Here is a 22,322-nt window from a genome sequence, read left to right as displayed (position 1 = left end):
AACAAAAGGGAGTTTCCAAAATCGAGACGGGACGAAATTAAAGCGTGAACCAATTTTTCTGTGGCCGGTCGAGACAAGTGTTTCCTAATAAAACCAATATTTTGCAATTGGTAGCGAACTGATCTACAAATAAAAGAAATGTGATTCGAAATTGTCATGTGAGAATCAAAAACTATACAGAGATTGCGACAAGAACTTGACAAATTTACAGTGAGGCCAGAAAATGAGATGGAGACGATGTGGATTTTACTAAGCTGTACTTTGGAGCCAAAAAGAAGAAATTCACATTTGGCTGGAATCAACTTAAGAGAGTGAGAAGTCAGCCAATTGTGAACATCATCCATGCAACATTCAAGACGATGGATGGAACTTTCTGCAGCTAGTTGATCCGAATTAAAGGAAATCATGAGTTGGATGTCGTCTGCATAAATATGGTATTTTATGTCGTGTTTCAACAAAACTTGTCGCAATCCAGATAAATAAATCGAAAAGAGAGTTGGCCCGCCCACAGAACACTGTGGTACTCCACAAGAGAGAGGCAAATCATCAGATTTATAACCGTTAATACAAACAATCTGAGAGTGGAATGAGAGATAAGAGATAAGACTCAAACCACTTGTAAGCCTCACCCTTAACACCGAGTGAACTAAGAATGTTCAAAAGGATAGTGTGATTTACCGTGTCAAAGGCGGAGGACAAGTCTAACAGCAAAAGAGCTGTGGTGTTCCCTTTATCCATGCCTTGTAGGATATAATTAGACGCGTCAAGAAGTAGTGTTTCTACACTATGATTAGACCTATAACCTGACTGGAAAGGATCGAGCAAATCACTATCCGAAAGGTATTCAGACAATTGAGAGAACACAATCCTTTCAAGAATCTTGAACAAAAATGGTAAGTAGGAAACTGGGCGGTAGTTTTGGAGGGAGTTTTGGTCCAGGGAGGGTTTTTTTAACAGTGGGGTAATGAGAGCAACTTTCAGAGAGGGAGGAACGTATGCCTGTTCTATACTCATATTAATTAGATGTGAGAGAATTGGAGCAACAGAAGGGGAACAATCCTTAAGTAATTTAGTGGGAATGGGATCTGACTGACATGACTTGGGAGGAAGTTTACGTAAGAGTGAGATGATCTCGTCAGGAGTGGTAGGTTGGATAGTTTCAAAGGAAGAGGAAGTGAGCTGGCTGTGTGGAGACTCATCTGGTGCTAAACTATCGCAGATCATCTTGACTTTGGTCTGGAAGAAGTGAAGGAAAGTAGACGCCATTTGCGAGCTGTCTGAGTGAGAAGGAAGAGGTGATGACTGTCGACGGTTCAGTAGCCGATTAGCCACAGAGAAGAGTTTTTTAGAGTCGTCGTGACAGTCTTCAATGATAGCCACATAATAGGAACGCTTTGCCCTCTTCACAAGGGAATTGACAAGGTCACGCTGGGCAGAGAAAAGTTCCCGGTGGATATGAAGTGAAGACTGCCGCCATTGCCTCTCCAGCCTTCTTCGTTTTTTCTTCTGAGAGCGGATGTTGTCATTATACCATGGAGAGTCAACATAAATCCGGACTTTCCTTTCTTTCGGGGGTGCATGAATATCGAGAATCCTTCCCAGTTCAGAGTTATAGCGATGTACGGCGGTGTCGACACAAAAGTCTGCACTCTCTGTCCTAGGAGCAATGATGTCACATTCAGTGATGTCGTTCGCAAAAGTCACCCTGTCGATGTTGCGACTGATTATAGGGTATGCATTCATGATGACAGAAAATATTTGAGGCATTCCACAAATCATGTCACACCTCCCCAACGCCCTATTGAATAATGTACTAGCCAAAAAAGACCTGATGACTTCAAAAATGGAAGGCTGTGCTATAAGCCAATTCTAACCAAATATCTGACATTCATTTGTAAATGTAGATGAAGGACACAAACGATTAACATTGGTATACTCACACTAATGAAGAGAGCATTGCTGAGTATTACATGTTTTTACCTTTGACATCTGAGGGCCTTCAAATGTCAATGACTTAAAAATGAAAGAAATTTTTATACGTGGCATCATTGGTTCATAAAAACGAGGCTATCGTATACTAATGATACAGTTTTGTTCATTTTCAATATATCATATTGGTTAAAGATTGCAGATCTCAACCTTTGACTGCTGAGAAAATTGAAAGGTCAATTACCTCACAATACCAGTTTATCATTAACCAGCAGTGTTGTTTCCGAGGCCGGCTTGTCTGAGGCCAAGGAAAAGGCCAAGGCCGGATTGCCCGAAGCCAAGGACATGTATAAGGCCAAGGCTTAATTGCCCGAGGACAAGGACAAGGCAAGGCAGAAAGGGCCGAGGCCAGACCATGGCCGAATATTCCAATACAAGGCCGGTCGAGGCCGGAGAACCAGGAAAAGGCCAGGCATGGCCAAATATTGTGATATTATTTGGTGGCAACGGCCAAATATTTCATAGGGACCCTAAATACTCTTTGCTTTGGTCATATATTGTTCTTTCACACCTCCATACAAAAACTTACACTGATATGATCATAATACATTGTAAACCTGAAAACTATTTCCCTTTAAACCAAAGTTCAAACATATAACTTGGGGGCACTTTTTGGGGTGGGTGGGTTAGGTACTCGGTTTTTACTGTAGGGTGGGGTGGGATTGTTGTTCTTTAGCCCTTTAACTGATGTTGCTTTTATGTTACACAAATTTGTTATTGAATTTATTTTTGTAATATGAATATCATGTTATAGCTGGACAGTTGTGCTGTAATGGCTCAGCTTAATAGGGCGATCCATCCAATGTTATTTTATCATGTATTATATTTTGTTGTAATGCTATATGTAATGTTTTTATATTGGTAAATAAAATAAAATAAAATAAAATCAAAATACATACCGGTATATTGCATATACACATATAGTACACTCATATAGTCCATACACCCACACCCACTCATGTATACATAACCACTTACCGAATTAACCATACTGTTAACACTATGAGGACGACTAGATTTTTATTTTTATTTTTTACTTTGCCTCAGGTTTTCGGATTGCTTTGAAATCTAATTGTCTGATGGTTCTGTGGCAGGAGCAAAAGTTATAGCACCTTTTTCTGAATTATAAATATTTGGTTGAATCTCGTTTGAGAAGCATTTCTCCCAGGCCTTAGGCCATAATTCCGTAATCAATATAAGGTAGAGTTATTACACAATACAACATGGATAGTGCCTAAACAGGAAGAAACTTATTAGTTGATACAATCATTCCACGTAAGTTTGCTATAGTAAGACAAACGAATTTTGTGGTTCACATTTCATTCATTTCAGTATTATCTGTATAAGTAGTGGATGAGGCAGATGTTCCGTCGCATGACTAAAAAGCATGTCTTCTTTTGCATTTGCGATGACAGTTTATTCGCCTTAATCCAGTTTGTTACCTTTTAAAATTCTTTATTTATTGTGTGCACTAGTGAATGTGGATAATGTTGTGTGTAAAAGATATTGGAATCATCAGCAACGTGAAATGAGAAAAAAAAACAAATTTGAATTTTTCATATTGATGTCATTTATTCAGATTTCTATGACGCCAATACAATTGAAATGAATTCGGTTTTTGGTCTGCGATAACTACAATTTCAACTCCATAATTCAGACCTTTGGACAGGCGGATATTCAATGCTTCAATTTTGACATCGATTTCTAATGTTGTAATTTGTATGAACTCTAAAAAATATTGGGTAAAAATGCCCCATGAGGGTAATTATGTGTCCAGCCAACATTGGGCATTTCTTTTAAGCATTTTTATCTATCCAGTGTGATGAAAATGTTGCCCATTACTAGACAATATGCTACCCGCATCGGGTAAAATACTGCCTTAAAGTGGTTGGACACATAATTACCCTTGTGCTGGTTACCCAATACCCAATATTTTTACAGTGTGGAGAACAATCATTAAGTGATCTCCAGGAAGATACCATCCAATTCATGAATCATTTTTAATTCATTCCTTTAGATCTGTACGTATGTCCTGCGGTGAGAAAACCCACCAGTGGCCAGTTGAAAGATATTGCACATGATCTTGGATTTCACTATGAAGACGAAGACATTCAGGTTTGATGAAAAAATATTTTGATATTATTTATTGAATAGCTTGTCTATAGGCCATCGCATCTAAAATAAAATAAAATATAGAAAAAAACCCCAATAAGGCCTACATAACATGATAAGAAAAAGAGAACCACCAATCAAATAGGATTCAAACAGAAAATGTTGATATAAATGTATTCTGAGAATTGAGAAATGCGCGTTTAGCACTTGCATTAACTGTTTATTGATATGCTTAAATTCAAACATTGCTTAAAAAGAAATTTTTTTGCAAATGGGTGAGGGTATGTATTTGTATATTTACATATGCTCTTATGGTTCCAAATTTGCTTCCCTATGAAATCCCGGATCCGCCCCTGCCAAAAACTCCCTCAGATAAACACACACATATATATATACCTCGTACACAAACATATCAATTTTAACGTTACATAAGACATAAAGTTTTTTCACGTGTCTGTATCATTATGATTAACCACATACAATAATATATTTTAAAAATTCAGAGGATTTTCTCCGCCGGCCATATCGGGACCTTCCTCCCACACCGTTCATTTTGGCAAATCATTAAAATGAACTCAAATTTATCTGCAAATGAATATCTGAACAATATCCGATCAATAAATCATTATGAATTCATCAAAGAAATAAATAAATTAATAGATTCATTCACTTCATCTCCCATTTATGCGGATTTTATGTTGTATTATCAACTATGGTACCCTGAATATTGTTTTAATGATCAACTTCTCTTGGGTGTGTGCGTTTCAACAAGCTATTTTTGTATTTTGTTTTTACTGTTTCTACTCATTTGTTTCATCTCTGTTGTCATAACTATGTGACAACTCTTATTTTATTATTGTTTCTTTGTTTTAAATGATGCTCTGTTGATATCCATTACTTTTAAAAGGTTTTTTATTGTTGTTCTCATATTATTTTCTCTTTAATGAAATAATACTGGAAGTGAATGCTGGATTGAATTGAAATTCATGTCTTCCATTTTTATCTTTGATAATTTTAGAAATACAAAGAGATAATCGGAGAAAGCATCGAAAGTATAAACAATGCAGAGCGGTTGATGGAGCCAAGATTACCAACCAAATATCCCAGACTGCCTGGGTATAGACCAAACCAACAAGAAAATCCTTATAATGCATGGTATGATCATAATGGTTATCAACGTTATGGAGGGGGGGGGGGGACCCGGTAATACTATGTGTGTATTCGAGGTCTTTATTTCATAAGAGAAGTTAAACGACGTTTGATTACCTTCGGTATAAGCTTTCGCTGTATTTCATAAATTCCATTATATCTATTAAGTATATCAGTCTTTCGTTTGTTGTCAATTCAGAACATTGTGTGAGATTTCAATCAATGAGTATATTTACCTCTAACACCTTGATTCAGCTGTTAATTAAAGACATATACATTTATTTTTACAAGGAAACACGCACACACACACATACGCAAATGAATGCTGGTAATTTGTGTCGAAATAATGGACAAGGCCCGTTGCCCCCCCCCCCTCAATCCGATGCTATACCCCCTTACAGGTACTGGAAATGCGAGATCCAGGGATCTAGATGTGGTAAATTGGCGGGAAAACGGATAGCAATCAAGGATAATGTAGCAGTAGCAGGGGTTCCGATGATGAATGGATGCTTCGCGCTTGAAGGATACACACCAGACTTTGATGCAACGGTTGTCAATAGAATTCTGGAAGAAGGTTATAATTCGTACAAAATATATTATCGTCTCGACACCTATTATAATTTTAATTGGTTGACTCTCAACAAGTTTAAGACGGGTCAATGTATGGTTTGACCACTGACTGTCCTTGTAACTAATTTTCTGACTTAAAAAAAAACATGGATTAGACATCGAAAGTACATCTCTCAGGCCGATATGAAATGGGCTATGTCTGCTTTAAGTATTAGCAGCCATTTCAGAATTAATTTTTGGAAGCAATCGTGGATTTTTGGATATACCAGACTACTGACTTTCCTTGTAACTTGGTAACCATGGTATAGACAAAAAATCATATTACTGGATATTGAGCAAACTATGTCGTTTTTTCAGTAGCAAAAACAATTTCATGCTCCATTTTTGGAAGCCATCTTGGATTTTCGAACATACTGGACCACTGGCTGTCCTTGTAACCTGTCCATATTTTGACCATTAAAACCATGGTCTAGACACCAAAATTATATCTCCCAGGCGGATATGAAATGAACTATGTCCATTTTAAGTATCAATAGCCATTTAAACTCCATTTTGGAAGCCATCTTGGATTTTTGGACACACTAAACCACTGACTGTCCTTGTAACTTGTCCCAATGTACCACTTCACCCTTTGATGTTTTTCAAATTATTGAAAAACAACCAAATAAAAGCCACTTGATGTGGTAATAGCTAAATTGTGAATTTTTAGCCTACGGCAGTCAATTTGGGCGCCATCTTGGATTTTCCAGGTACCCTGGTGGGTGTTTCATGAAGCTGTTCGTAAATTAAGACCGACTTTAAGAACGACTGGTGATCCTTTTTTACGCGCTAAATGATGGATAGATAGATTTTATGTTTACGCGGTATAAACTCCAAACAGATACAGAGTCTGATTTGCATTGGGGCCGTGCCATGAATAAAATATAGAAAGTAAAAGGCACGCAATCTTAATATACATGAATAAGACATGATAATCGTACAGGGTCCTGGGAACGATTTTTCAGTGGTGGTGCTGACATGGGCTGAAATCTGTCCTCAAAGGTGTGTGTGTGTGTGGGGGGGGGCACAATTGCGTTTTCCATTGTTCTTTTATACATACACACACACTCTCACACTCATACACACATATATAATGAATATAAATAAATATAGGACAGTCAGTTATTAGCTTTAGGCTTATGAAAGAACATGTACATGTGTATATAATTAGAATGTATAAATAGTGCGAGCGCGAAGCGCGAGCAATTTCTTTTGACAATTTCATGTATTATGTCCTAAAAATTTCCGACCTAAAACTGGACATTCTAGGAACTCTTTGTAACTATGAACAGGATACATGTAGGTATATAACTATACAATTAATGCGAGCGAATACTAGCCGAATTTTCATTTTAAATTGCAATAGGGCATGTTGGAGAAGAAAACTGCTTCGACAACTCAACACTTGAATTAATGCAAATACAAGTCTAATGATGATTCCTTTTTTTTAAACTCCCATCAAGAGTAAGACATATGAAATTAATATCATAAATCAGAGAAGAACTCTTATAATAGTTCACTTTACTTTCTTCTCATCCCCTCTCATTGCCTAATTGGTTGTACGATATTTTGCAATCGAGTGGTCTGTCTTTGTTTCTATAAATATGTGGATTTTTTTGTATGTGATCTGTATTTTTTGTGAATAGTGTCAATAAGTAAATCTTCAAACTAAAGGAAACTTGACATTACCTTTTTTGTTTCGTTGAATTCTCACCACCAGGAGGATTTATTGCCGGCAAGACAACCTGTGAAAATCTGTGTTTATCTGGGAGCAGTTACACAGCAGCTAAAGGACCAGTTTTTAACCCTCATGATACCACAATATCATGTGGAGGATCAAGCTCTGGTAGTGCTGTTGCAGTATGTCTCCATCTCTCGATATCTATAAAAACCCCAATCATGTAGTAAATGTTCTGCTAACTTCAGAAAATCACCTTAAGGCCTGGTCACACCGCCCGAGCGTTGTTGGAGCGGTCGTGGAGCGGTAGGGAGAGAGGGTCGAATTTCGACAACGCTCGTCGCCGCTCACAAAATTGGAAAAAAATCGAAAACATGGGCGTTGCCTTAGCGTTGCACCGCTGAAGCCAGTGTAGCTTTAGCGTTGGTTTAACGGTGGCAAGCGGTCGCGAGCGTTGGTTTAGCGGTGACTCGAGCGTTGATAGAGTGGAGTTCTGCGCATGCGGGCGTCGGCTCGACGGGGTTTAAAGGGATGGTCCGGGCTGAAAGTATGTATAGCTTGATAAATAGAGTAGAATTCATTATGCAAAATGCCAAAAATTTCAACAAAATCGGATAACAAAGTTATTGAATTTTAACGTTTATCAATATTTTGTGAAAACATTCGTCATGAATATTCATTTGGTGGACTGATGATGTCACATCTCCACTTGTTCTTTTGTATTTCATTATATGAAATGAGGTTTATTCAAAATTTTTCCTTGATTGACAACTGATTTAGTGCATTAGATATTTAATGCTGCAACTTATCTCATTATAAAGGAGACATATTATTCACACAAATATGAAATAATGAAAAAATTATGATTTTATGTAATAAGATAACAAAACGGAAAGTGGAGATGTGACATCATCAGCCCACCCAATGAATATTCATGACGACTGTTTTTACAAAATATTGCTAAACTTTAAACTTCAATAACTTTATTATTTGTTATCCGATTTTGATAAAACTTCCGGCATGTTGCTCAGTGAATTCTACTCTATGTATTAAGATATAAATATTTTCAGCCCGGACCATCCCTTTAACCCTATGATCATGATGACAAAGAGAGTGTACTATTTATGCAGCTACTCATTGTACTCGCCACAATTACTCTGGTAGACAAAGCTACATCCCTTCATTGCTATTATTTAACAATGAATGGATGAATGCACCGTTCCAGCAATCCCATGTCCGCTCGGAAAACGTTTACAACCGCTCCACCAAAGTTTGAGAACCGTTTAATCACCGGCCGAGCAACGCTGGCGAAGCAGCGGTTGTCCAGCGTTCAAGATTTCTGCGTTGGCCTAGCGGACCCAAGCGTTCACGAACTTTCGTCTAGCGGTGCCAAACTTTGACTGGGCGTTGTTAGAGCGGTAGTCAACTTTGCTGGAGCGGAAAATTGCCCGCTCCTCACCGCTCGCAATATTTTGAGCAGCTCAAAACCTTCGGATCGGTAGGAGGGACCATCAGCGGTGGCCGAGTGTATTCGGCGTTGCCTTAACGGAGGCCAACTTTGGTAAAACGGTGGTGAACGGTAGCGAGCGGTGATGATTTTTTCTCTCCTCTCCACGACCGCTCCAACAACGCTCGGGCGGTGTGACCAGGCCTTTAAATAGTGAAACCTACAAAACAAAATGTAAAGCCACCCACACTGGATGAACAGGAAATTCACCCATTATATAAAATACCCGAGCGCAGTAAATAGTGATTGATATTGACTTGATACCAGTGTGTCCTTTGTATCTGAAACGGTAAATCAGGTAGGTTTTAAGCCCCTTTTACAATTGGTGGCGCGACTACTTCCAACCGTTTTGATTGTGTGCAACATTTACGTATTGTGACCAAAATGATCGCCAACGGCCGCAAGGGCGGATCCAGCTTTCGCCAATAAGGGGGGGGGGCGAATTTTTTTGTACCCATTTTTTCCCCTATCGGCCGCTCAAAGTTTATTTTTATTTGTTTATTTGAAGGGGGAGTCCTAACAGTCACTTCTTAGCTTTATTCTCACAAAACATAAATAAATAATGTCATATAAGTCCTAATTGAATAGTAAGAGCGCGAGCTAATTTTTTACGGAAATTTCATGTATTTGTCGTGAAAATTGAACAGCAATGATTGTGATCGTGAGCAAACTGTGTATGTAAAGCCCCTTTCACAATTGACGTACGACCATTTGCGACATTTTGGTCGTGCGACAGGCTGCAACAGGCATCAATCGCTAGTCATCTCATAAGATCGCACAGAGGCTTTCACAGTTGCAACAGCTGTCGTACAACAAAAACAACCAGTAAACCCCGTTGCACGAGTAAGTCGCATATGCTCTTATTGTGCTCGTGGGATCACATGCGAGTGTTGCACGAGGGATTGCGAGTGGAACGGTCGCATACATGCGAATGAAACGGTAGTGCAATGTTGTAAGCCGTTGCGATCGGTCTTGCAACAGTCTTATGGCCCATATTATTATCGCAACCAGTCGCAAGACAGGTCTCTGTATATGTAGGTCGCTTGCACATGTGCAAGTGTTGCACGACCTCCAGTCAAGTAAATGCGACTACTTAGTTGTGCCACCTCTCGCACCAAGTCGTACAACGTTGAACAACACTCGCACGAGGATCGCCCGACCGATGGTACGACCCCGGGTACGGCCTGATGCGAGTGAATCGATCGTATTTGATCGCGTTCGGATTTTGAACATGTTCAAAGTTCAGATGTGACCAGTCACGACCACCTCGAGTTCGTGCGACCGTCTACAACGACTGCGAGTGCTCGCAAGACACCAAGAGATCGATCGTGCAACAACAAGAAAAAACTGTTGCAGGCGGTCGTAAACTGGTCGGACGTCAATTGTGAAAGGGGCTGAACGGTCGCATACATGCGAATGCAACTGTAGTGGAATGTAGTCAGCCGTAATTTCGATCGGTCTTGCAACAGTCTCATATTATCGCACCCAGTCGCAAGACTGGTCTCTGTAGGTCTCCAACACATTTTCAAGTGTTGTACGACCTCCAGTCGACTAAATGCAACTATACTTAGTTGTGCCACCTCTCGCACCAAGTCGTACAACGTTGAACAACACTCACACGATGATCGCCCGACCGATGGTACGACCTGTTGCGAGTGAATCAATCGTATTTGATCGCGTTTGGATTTTGAACATGTTCAAAGTTCAGATGCGACCAGTCACGATCACCTCCGACCACTTCGAGTTTGTGCGATCGTCTACAACGACTGCGAGTGCTCGCAAGACACCAAGGGATCGATCGTGCAACAACAAGAAAAAACTGTTGCAGGTGGTCGTAAACAGGTCGTACGTCAATTGTGAAAGGGGCTTAACTAAATAATTACTGCGAGCGCGAATCGCTAGCAGAAAGTTTTAATATACGTTCTGGCCTGAAGGAAAACAGACCGTAAGAACTGTTTGCAGTTTCCCATAAATTTTTTGATATTCTGATATGAAACTGGATAATTCAAGCACGTTTTGAATAAAGAACAAACTGCGTGTTTTTGAGATTTAGACCTAGAATCTGCATTCTAGATACATTTCTTTTATTATGAAAATCAATAAAGCGCGAGCTTAAAAAAATTGAAGAAGTTCTGAAGAGGGTAATTTTAAGCACTATTTCAAACATCGTAGGAAAATTGTGAAGTGGATATTGATCGTACTTGAATGATCCGAGCGCGAAGCGCGAGCCGATTTGAAAAAAAAAATATTATTTAGACCAATTACCCGGGGAAATTGTAAGGACATTTTGTCATCATAATTATGAAAATGACTATTTTACCTATACCTCTTCCTAATCGCGAGATGAAACTTTTCGATATCGATATTCCATTCTGAAAAAGGGACAATTTAATTATTAGGAATTCGTGAAAATGTTACCTTATTTTTCAATCTAATATTTATTAGAGATCGAAATCTGTTAATATTAAGGCTCACCCCCCCTTTGGATCCGCGCCTGGGTCGCACGAGCAATTGTAAAAGCCCCTTTACAAAGCAAAACCCCAAAAGAGCCCCCCACTTGGTGATTAATCAATAAATTTCCTAATTAATAAACGTTGAATGATTATCTACATACAAATATAGCGAAACTGAATGGCGCAATAAATGAGAAAATGTTAGCATCAATGGCATTGGCGGCGACTGGGGGAGGGGGACGGAAGGGTTTTCGAATTTTGTACAGCAGCTAGCCTATGGGGAAGGGCCGTCTCACCCCTCCACCCCCTCGATGGACCAAAAATCTTGAGAAATCACCGCGTATTGTCAGTGTCGATTGACGGCTAATGGTGCGTCTCATATTATAAGACGTCGACAACGCTTCGGTCGGACTGAATTTTGACATACTTAAGCTTTCCGACATGCACTCATCAGAGTAAAATCGCATGAAGAGAACGCCAAACGATAATAGAACCGAAAGATCGATTATGATATATTGACCCCTAGCTATGTGCTAACTGTCCTTTGTATCCACATTGATTCATGATAAGACGATCATAGTTTATTCATTACAAAATTTGTCGGTTATCATGCAGTCTTATTTTCTGCCGTAACACGTAAAGGAATGCTCCAGGCTGAAATATTTACATCACAGAGCCGAATGCTGAAAATTCCATCAAACTCTGATAACAAATAGCGAGGTTATTGAATTTCAAAGTTAAAAATCAATATTTTGTGAAAACGGCCATGTGCACATCGTTATGAATGTTCATCAGGTGGGCTGATAATATCACATCCCCACCTTCCCTTTTCTTATGTTATTACATGAAATCTTAATTGTTTTATTATTTCAAACATGTGTGAATGATATGTCTCGCTTATAATTAAATAAGTTGCAGCAATAAATATCTAATGCACTTAATCAGTTTTCAATCCAATGGTTTTATCGTTTTGAAGGAAAAAATGAATAAACCTAATTTTCTATAATAAAACACTAAAGAACAAGTGGGGATATGACATCATCAATATGCTAATTGAATATTCATGAAGACAAGACTTTTTCACCGGAATAATGCAAAACTTTAAAATGTCATTACTTTGTTATTCCTTGTCCAATTATGATCAAATTTTCTGTGTTTTGTTTGTCTGATTAAAAAAAAAATATGTTCGAATCATATCATTCTTAGCCTGGAGTATTCCTTTAACGGTACCTATGAAAAGTAAATTTTCAGCATCAGAAAATCAATATATCGTAAACCTGGAAAGCAAACCCGCATATGCTGATGTAAAGAAGAAATACTATTTTTCCCAATATAGGTTTTAGTTGGTGACGTTGATATGGCCATTGGAAGTGACCAAGGTGGATCTGTTCGTCTTCCTGCAGCTTGGACTGGTATTGTTGGAAGCCAACATATGGACTAGTCCCTTATACTGGGGCTTGGTCTCTTGAACCTTCCACTCAGAGCGGCGACCGACCGATTAGTAGCCTGCTCGGGCGCCGCTGGAATTTAGGCATCGCCGAACGATTTTTGTTGAAGTCGAGCGGGCTGTAAAAATTCTTAGCGGTGGCCGAGCAGTGCCCGGTCGATTACCCATTGATCAAGGCCAAATCTGGGTCAAATCGGGGAACTTATCTGTTTGGCGTCCGAGCAGTGATCGGCTGACGACCCACCGTATCCCGGGCCGTCCCCCATCGGCCACCGACCGATGACCGCTCGACAGCTGTTGATCCAACGAGTTCAATTTTCGACCTAAATCGTTCGACGGCGACCGCTCGATTACGTCGGCGCCCGGACGGCGACCTACCGGGCGCAGAGCGTATTTCGGGCGGCGAGTGAAAAGTGAGCAGGCACCGCCAGAATTTTAACGCTAAATCTTGAGCGGCGACTGAGCGATGCCCCCAAAACCAGTGGTGTATTTCATTATATGAAATGAGGTTTATTCAAAATTTTTCCTTGATTGACAACTGATTTAGTGCATTAGATATTTAATGCTGCAACTTATCTCATTATAAAGGAGACATATTATTCACACAAATATGAAATAATGAAAAAATTATGATTTTATGTAATAAGATAACAAAACGGAAAGTGGAGATGTGACATCATCAGCCCACCCAATGAATATTCATGACGACTGTTTTTACAAAATATTGCTAAACTTTAAACTTCAATAACTTTATTATTTGTTATCCGATTTTGATAAAACTTCCGGCATGTTGCTCAGTGAATTCTACTCTATGTATTAAGATATAAATATTTTCAGCCCGGACCATCCCTTTAACCCTATGATCATGATGACAAAGAGAGTGTACTATTTATGCAGCTACTCATTGTACTCGCCACAATTACTCTGGTAGACAAAGCTACATCCCTTCATTGCTATTATTTAACAATGAATGGATGAATGCACCGTTCCAGCAATCCCATGTCCGCTCGGAAAACGTTTACAACCGCTCCACCAAAGTTTGAGAACCGTTTAATCACCGGCCGAGCAACGCTGGCGAAGCAGCGGTTGTCCAGCGTTCAAGATTTCTGCGTTGGCCTAGCGGACCCAAGCGTTCACGAACTTTCGTCTAGCGGTGCCAAACTTTGACTGGGCGTTGTTAGAGCGGTAGTCAACTTTGCTGGAGCGGAAAATTGCCCGCTCCTCACCGCTCGCAATATTTTGAGCAGCTCAAAACCTTCGGATCGGTAGGAGGGACCATCAGCGGTGGCCGAGTGTATTCGGCGTTGCCTTAACGGAGGCCAACTTTGGTAAAACGGTGGTGAACGGTAGCGAGCGGTGATGATTTTTTCTCTCCTCTCCACGACCGCTCCAACAACGCTCGGGCGGTGTGACCAGGCCTTTAAATAGTGAAACCTACAAAACAAAATGTAAAGCCACCCACACTGGATGAACAGGAAATTCACCCATTATATAAAATACCCGAGCGCAGTAAATAGTGATTGATATTGACTTGATACCAGTGTGTCCTTTGTATCTGAAACGGTAAATCAGGTAGGTTTTAAGCCCCTTTTACAATTGGTGGCGCGACTACTTCCAACCGTTTTGATTGTGTGCAACATTTACGTATTGTGACCAAAATGATCGCCAACGGCCGCAAGGGCGGATCCAGCTTTCGCCAATAAGGGGGGGGGGGCGAATTTTTTTGTACCCATTTTTTCCCCTATCGGCCGCTCAAAGTTTATTTTTATTTGTTTATTTGAAGGGGGAGTCCTAACAGTCACTTCTTAGCTTTATTCTCACAAAACATAAATAAATAATGTCATATAAGTCCTAATTGAATAGTAAGAGCGCGAGCTAATTTTTTACGGAAATTTCATGTATTTGTCGTGAAAATTGAACAGCAATGATTGTGATCGTGAGCAAACTGTGTATGTAACTAAATAATTACTGCGAGCGCGAATCGCTAGCAGAAAGTTTTAATATACGTTCTGGCCTGAAGGAAAACAGACCGTAAGAACTGTTTGCAGTTTCCCATAAATTTTTTGATATTCTGATATGAAACTGGATAATTCAAGCACGTTTTGAATAAAGAACAAACTGCGTGTTTTTGAGATTTAGACCTAGAATCTGCATTCTAGATACATTTCTTTTATTATGAAAATCAATAAAGCGCGAGCTTAAAAAAATTGAAGAAGTTCTGAAGAGGGTAATTTTAAGCACTATTTCAAACATCGTAGGAAAATTGTGAAGTGGATATTGATCGTACTTGAATGATCCGAGCGCGAAGCGCGAGCCGATTTGAAAAAAAAAATATTATTTAGACCAATTACCCGGGGAAATTGTAAGGACATTTTGTCATCATAATTATGAAAATGACTATTTTACCTATACCTCTTCCTAATCGCGAGATGAAACTTTTCGATATCGATATTCCATTCTGAAAAAGGGACAATTTAATTATTAGGAATTCGTGAAAATGTTACCTTATTTTTCAATCTAATATTTATTAGAGATCGAAATCTGTTAATATTAAGGCTCACCCCCCCTTTGGATCCGCGCCTGGGTCGCACGAGCAATTGTAAAAGCCCCTTTACAAAGCAAAACCCCAAAAGAGCCCCCCACTTGGTGATTAATCAATAAATTTCCTAATTAATAAACGTTGAATGATTATCTACATACAAATATAGCGAAACTGAATGGCGCAATAAATGAGAAAATGTTAGCATCAATGGCATTGGCGGCGACTGGGGGAGGGGGACGGAAGGGTTTTCGAATTTTGTACAGCAGCTAGCCTATGGGGAAGGGCCGTCTCACCCCTCCACCCCCTCGATGGACCAAAAATCTTGAGAAATCACCGCGTATTGTCAGTGTCGATTGACGGCTAATGGTGCGTCTCATATTATAAGACGTCGACAACGCTTCGGTCGGACTGAATTTTGACATACTTAAGCTTTCCGACATGCACTCATCAGAGTAAAATCGCATGAAGAGAACGCCAAACGATAATAGAACCGAAAGATCGATTATGATATATTGACCCCTAGCTATGTGCTAACTGTCCTTTGTATCCACATTGATTCATGATAAGACGATCATAGTTTATTCATTACAAAATTTGTCGGTTATCATGCAGTCTTATTTTCTGCCGTAACACGTAAAGGAATGCTCCAGGCTGAAATATTTACATCACAGAGCCGAATGCTGAAAATTCCATCAAACTCTGATAACAAATAGCGAGGTTATTGAATTTCAAAGTTAAAAATCAATATTTTGTGAAAACGGCCATGTGCACATCGTTATGAATGTTCATCAGGTGGGCTGATAATATCACATCCCCACCTTCCCTTTTCTTATGTTATTACATGAAATCTTAATTGTTTCATTATTTCAAACATGTGTGAATGATATGTCTCGCTTATAATTAAATAAGTTGCAGCAATAAATATCTAATGCACTTAATCAGTTTTCAATCCAATGGTTTTATCGTTTTGAAGGAAAAAATGAATAAACCTAATTTTCTATAATAAAACACTAAAGAACAAGTGGGGATATGACATCATCAATATGCTAATTGAATATTCATGAAGACAAGACTTTTTCACCGGAATAATGCAAAACTTTAAAATGTCATTACTTTGTTATTCCTTGTCCAATTATGATCAAATTTTCTGTGTTTTGTTTGTCTGATTAAAAAAAAAATATGTTCGAATCATATCATTCTTAGCCTGGAGTATTCCTTTAACGGTACCTATGAAAAGTAAATTTTCAGCATCAGAAAATCAATATATCGTAAACCTGGAAAGCAAACCCGCATATGCTGATGTAAAGAAGAAATACTATTTTTCCCAATATAGGTTTTAGTTGGTGACGTTGATATGGCCATTGGAAGTGACCAAGGTGGATCTGTTCGTCTTCCTGCAGCTTGGACTGGTATTGTTGGTTTGAAGCCAACATATGGACTAGTCCCTTATACTGGGGCTTGGTCTCTTGAACCTTCCACTGACCATCTTGGACCCATGGCGAGAACTGTTCGGGACTGTGCTAAGCTCCTTGAGGTATGTTTTAGAAACATTACAAATTGACCGCAACCAACTGAAATGTTAAGTGCAACTTTAAGTCGTTTCTGAGAGCAACAAAGGTTGCATTTTCTTTGTTTTCTTAAATTAACATTTGTAAATACATTATTTCTTTCTTTTAGCCTTACGTCCCTTCCTTTTTCTTACCCCCCCTCGATTTATATCCGCCCTATACGAAAAAAGAAGTTTCCTGGTGCATATGGTTCTGACTTCCGTCCCGGACTTCCGTCTGTAACTCAGAGCGGCGACCGACCGATTAGTAGCCTGCTCGGGCGCCGCTGGAATTTAGGCATCGCCGAACGATTTTTGTTGAAGTCGAGCGGGCTGTAAAAATTCTTAGCGGTGGCCGAGCAGTGCCCGGTCGATTACCCATTGATCAAGGCCAAATCTGGGTCAAATCGGGGAACTTATCTGTTTGGCGTCCGAGCAGTGATCGGCTGACGACCCACCGTATCCCGGGCCGTCCCCCATCGGCCACCGACCGATGACCGCTCGACAGCTGTTGATCCAACGAGTTCAATTTTCGACCTAAATCGTTCGACGGCGACCGCTCGATTACGTCGGCGCCCGGACGGCGACCTACCGGGCGCAGAGCGTATTTCGGGCGGCGAGTGAAAAGTGAGCAGGCACCGCCAGAATTTTAACGCTAAATCTTGAGCGGCGACTGAGCGATGCCCCCAAAACCAGTGGTGCCCGGACGGCCGTCGGTCGGTGCCGGGCGAAATTGGCTAAAAACTCGGTCGCTGAGCAGGCTAAATCTTGGAGTTGTGACCTTAACACTGGCGTAAATCCGTGTTGATGGGTGGGGGGGATGACTGAAATTTTTTTTTAATTTTTTTATTGCAATCATGTTTGTAGATATACAAGGAATTGTCATTGATATGTCCACAGTGGCGTACCGTGGGTCACGACATTGGGGAGGGGGGCACCAGCAAAATGTTTGAATCACTGAGTGAGCGCGCTCAGTTGCCAGTTATACTGACCTAATAGAGACATTTTCTGGACAATGTCATTAAATGGATATGCATCTCACTGATCAAATAATGCGAGCGCGAAGCGCGAGCTAATTTTTTTATATTCACACCTAAAAAGAGACATATAATCAAATTTGTGTAATCATGATAGGTACCTGTCTCGCTAAACAATACGAGCGCGAAGCGCGAGCTGAAGTTTTCGTATATTTTGACCCCAAACAGCGAGATTTTGAGGAATATATTTTAGGAATCCATTAAGAGTATGCATATCTCACCATAGTCATCTAATGCGAGTGCCAAGCGCTTGCTGGTTTATAAGAATTACATCTGAACACATGAAACACTTTTTGTAGTCATTGTAATCATGATTATCATAAGCATCTCACTAATCAAATATTGCGAGCGCGAAGCGCGAGCTGAAAATTTAGATAATTCAGACTTGAAGTGGGGAATTCTAAGGTTTCTTTGTAGGAATTAACTAGGACCATACGTATTTCAATATCCAAATGATGCGAGCGCGAAGCGCGAGCTGAAAATTTTTGATATTCAGATCAGAAGAAGGGACATTTTAAGGACTGATTTTAGGAATTCATGAAGAGCAGACATATCTCACCAATCCACTAATGCGAACGTAATCACGGACAGGAAATGTTCCATATATACGAAGACCTTAACATGGGGCAATCACTTTTTGAGTCATGAAAAAGAAGCATATGTCACTACATAAAACAATGATAACTCAAGTGCTAGGAAATATATTTGGTTTATATTGACTTGAAAATGGGATGTTTCAGTACAACAGGATTATATATCTCATTAACAGACAATGCAAGCACCAGGAACAATGAAGACGTAGGCCCTGGGCAAATTATGTTTCATGAAGTTATGATAAAAATGTTTCTTATGCAATGTAACATAACATAATTATAATATAACATTATAATGAATAATATTTTCTTCTTTCCCACTATACGCTTCTCTTCCTTTCTCCCTCTTTTCCCCTTTTCCCCTTTTCCCCTTTTCCCCGTTTTTTTTGGTCAGCCGATGGGGGGCACATGCCCCCCCCCTGTAGTTACGCCACTGTATGTCCATATGGCAAATACCCCTCCAATATTATTATCTTTTTTACCCCATAATGGTTTAATGGTTTTATTAGAGATTACATCAAAAAAGAATTGACATTCCATCTTAATCCCTTCCCAAAGACCCCAACATTGATGAATTGGAAGAAACGGGAGTTTCTCTTCAATGTTATAATAAGGACATAAGTATTTCGTTTGGAAATGGTGAACTGGCTCTTTATTTGCATTTTATGATTCAATAATATTGTTTTATTTGTTAAGCGGTATTTCAGGAAGAATTTTCACTAATAAAACAATTATCTCTTGTTTTGTTTTTTTCATTTCTTTCGTAAAAACTGGGGGGGGGGGGATGTTTGTACAGGCCATCCCCCCTCCTCGAAAAGTGGGGGGATATATCCCCCCATCCCCCCCGGGATTTACGCCAGTGGACCTTAACCTTAAGAATTAACGTGGGTTCAAATTATATGACTTTACTGCTTTCAACCCAGATGATGCAAAGGGAAACCTTGCATGAGTTTATTCCCTGAAACGCAGGTAACAGCTAATTAAGACCTGATAATCATTCTGCATAGTAGAGTGCTTACAGAATTCTAATAAAGTCAGTGTGAGATGTGGTGATAAGTAAAATTATTTTGAAATTCCGATTTGATTTTGGCTGCTCTTAATTTATCTCCATTTGAAATACAATTTCAGGTGATTGCCGGATACGACAACGGTAACGACCATAGACAGTGCAAACACATACAAGTACCTGAGTATCTCAAAGAGGTAGGAGTAGGCTAACAATAATTATTATCAGAATTATTCTTAATACGAATTTGATATGAAAAGAAAATACCATGAAATTATAAATTCAATCATGGCCGAAACCATAAGAAACACTTATTAATCATTTAAACAGTGAGCATATCATGGATAATGAGACTAGTTAGAGTTTTAAAATTATTGAAGAGATACCAAAAAATTGATGAGATGTTACGTGCATACATTTAAGGTTGTTGGTGTATCGGACACAAGCGCATGTTGTATGAATTCATAGGTGGCCTTTTTAACATTTCTTTGTATGAAATATAAGTTATGGTGATTTCATTAGTAATGTACACATGCAGATTTGCAAAAATTGATGTCTCCCTTTAAGGTATTCCAATCAAGGTCATGATGCATTTCATTACCTTTGGAAAATTTTGCTAGCTGGCTTCGCTCGCTCGACACTTGCAATTCTGTGCCCGTTATTATTGTTTTTTTAAACTCACCAGGCTACTTCTGCATATAGCGTCGCGCTAACGATCGCGCACAGTCATTAAAAAAAAAATTATGTTCACATTATGATGACAGGGAATTTTTTGGCACTTTCCCCCCTGGCCACCAAACCCTGTTACGCCCCAGTATGAAGTTTGTTTTTAATACTAATTTGCGATTTTGTTTTCTTTCTTGCATTTATTTAGCTTGAAGGTTCTAGTATATCTGGTATATCTATTGGTATATTAGAAGAAGGACTTAGTAACCCTAAAGCAGATCCCGGTCTCTGTTGTGTCGTTGAAAGTGTTGTCAACCAGTTAGCATGTTTAGGAGCTTCTATAAAGAGAATATCGATCCCCATTCATTCGAAAGGTAAAGAGTATATTGAATAACTTGTCTGGTAGGCAAGCAATCCGGTTTGTCGGTGAAGGGCATGTGGTTCACAGTGTGAATACATCTCACACTTGCAGCTACATTCTAAAAATATTGGGGTAAAAGTGCTCCATGAGGGTTATTATATGCTCAACCAACATTGGGTATTTCCTTTGGTCATTTTTATTTATCCAGTGTGATGAAACTTTTGCCCATTCTAAAGTAATTGCTGCTTATTTTTAACCTTATTGGACCATATGCTTCCCACATTGGGTAAAATACTGCCCAAATTTGGTTGGACACATAATTACCCTCGTGGTGGTAAAATCTGGAGACCAACTCCTTCCTCTTAAAGCCTTTCTTGGCTATAAAATGAAAATGTGTTTTATTGGATAAATTAACTAATTTTAAATTTGAACCCTTACCCCAATTGTCTTTTTTTTTGTTAAAGCAACAACAGCAGCAGCAACAACAACAACTCACTTGTCCTTCAATCACTTCATTCTCTAATTCATCAAAGCCTAGAAAATAAGCATGTAATCGACAATCACGCTTATAATATCAACATGATCAATGGAGACCTTAAATAATCTTGGTGCACAACCTACATGGCCAACTCTATCCCTCTTTCAGTGTACGTGTGCATGCAGTGGATCCTATACGTGCATCCGGTGCGTTGGTGTACAAACAAATGGTACCAAACAACACAGAGGCAGTGCACGCACACACTGGGCCCGGGGGGGGGGGGGGATGGCACTTACATTGACGAGTGGATACCATGCGCGACCAAAAAAACACGTAAAAATGATGTCTTTTTCACGATAGGGCACGTTACGTACGTAACGTGATAAGGGTGTCAAAAACACAAAAATAATGAAAAAAGGGTATCTATTTCGCTAGTAAAATTACGTGTTTAGGGTCGAATTCGCGGGCATGATAAAACAAAATTAAAATGTTTTATAAAGGATGTCCTTTTTGCCCCAACACTTCGTGTTTAGAGTCCGATTTGCGCGAGGTGTAGGTGGGGTCGTACTTAACCAAATAAGTTAAAGCCGACGACGGAAGGAACCGTAACAATAAAACATTCCTGTACTTGTTTAGGGGTTCATTTCAGGGAACATTTGCCAAGAGTATCGTTTTGTTACCAATACTTGTTAAGGGTAGGGTTTCACACGCCAATACTTGTTAAGGGGCGCATTTTCAGAATATGGAAATTACGTGTTTAGGGTGTTTTTCAAGACCCCACGGTCGCGCATGGTATCCACTCGTGAATGGAAGTGGCCCCCCCCCCCCCCCGGGACACTGGGCACATTTTCAATAAGCTAGCCGGGGGAGCGAGTTACTCTATAGCATCAGTTTAAGACCTTAACAGGCGTACCGTGGCATATCGTTCACACAACACAGCTATATTATGGTGAAAAACAGGCCAAAAACGTATGATTTCTATGTATTAAAAAAGGTGCTGAAACCAGTCTTTAATGTCATTTCAAATTACTGCTATATATTTTCTAAAAGTAGAGATTTAAGAGAACGATATTATGCTTGACATAAGTGTATATAAAAAGTACACAAACAAAAATAGAAAATACATTTTCGAATCGATTTTCGACAATT

At 39.5% G+C, this 22,322-nt stretch overlaps 1 protein-coding gene across 1 annotated transcript; it reads left to right on the top strand.

Moving 5' to 3' along the window:
- The first annotated feature begins 3,737 nt into the window (after positions 1-3,737).
- On the top strand, positions 3,738-21,274 carry LOC129258028 (amidase-like). The gene is made up of 8 exons (XM_064096103.1): positions 3,738-3,750; positions 4,007-4,104; positions 5,120-5,256; positions 5,652-5,824; positions 7,580-7,719; positions 16,820-17,020; positions 19,791-19,865; positions 20,543-21,274. The coding sequence occupies exons 1-8, from the start codon at positions 3,738-3,740 to the stop codon at positions 20,726-20,728; spliced, it is 1,023 nt and encodes a 340-aa protein (XP_063952173.1). The 3' UTR covers positions 20,729-21,274.
- Positions 21,275-22,322: the final 1,048 nt, after the last annotated feature.

The sequence above is a fragment of the Lytechinus pictus genome, chromosome 3, assembly GCF_037042905.1.
Source record: "Lytechinus pictus isolate F3 Inbred chromosome 3, Lp3.0, whole genome shotgun sequence".
NCBI classification, from domain to species: Eukaryota; Metazoa; Echinodermata; class Echinoidea; order Temnopleuroida; family Toxopneustidae; genus Lytechinus; species Lytechinus pictus.
This window is presented reverse-complemented; position numbering and strand designations above follow the sequence as displayed.

Coding starts and splice junctions, on each gene's coding strand:
- LOC129258028 (XM_064096103.1), top strand. Junction 5,825..7,579: donor CAATAGAATTCTGGAAGAAG/GTTATAATTCGT, acceptor TCTCACCACCAG/GAGGATTTATTGCCGGCAAG. Junction 17,021..19,790: donor ACTGTGCTAAGCTCCTTGAG/GTATGTTTTAGA, acceptor ATACAATTTCAG/GTGATTGCCGGATACGACAA.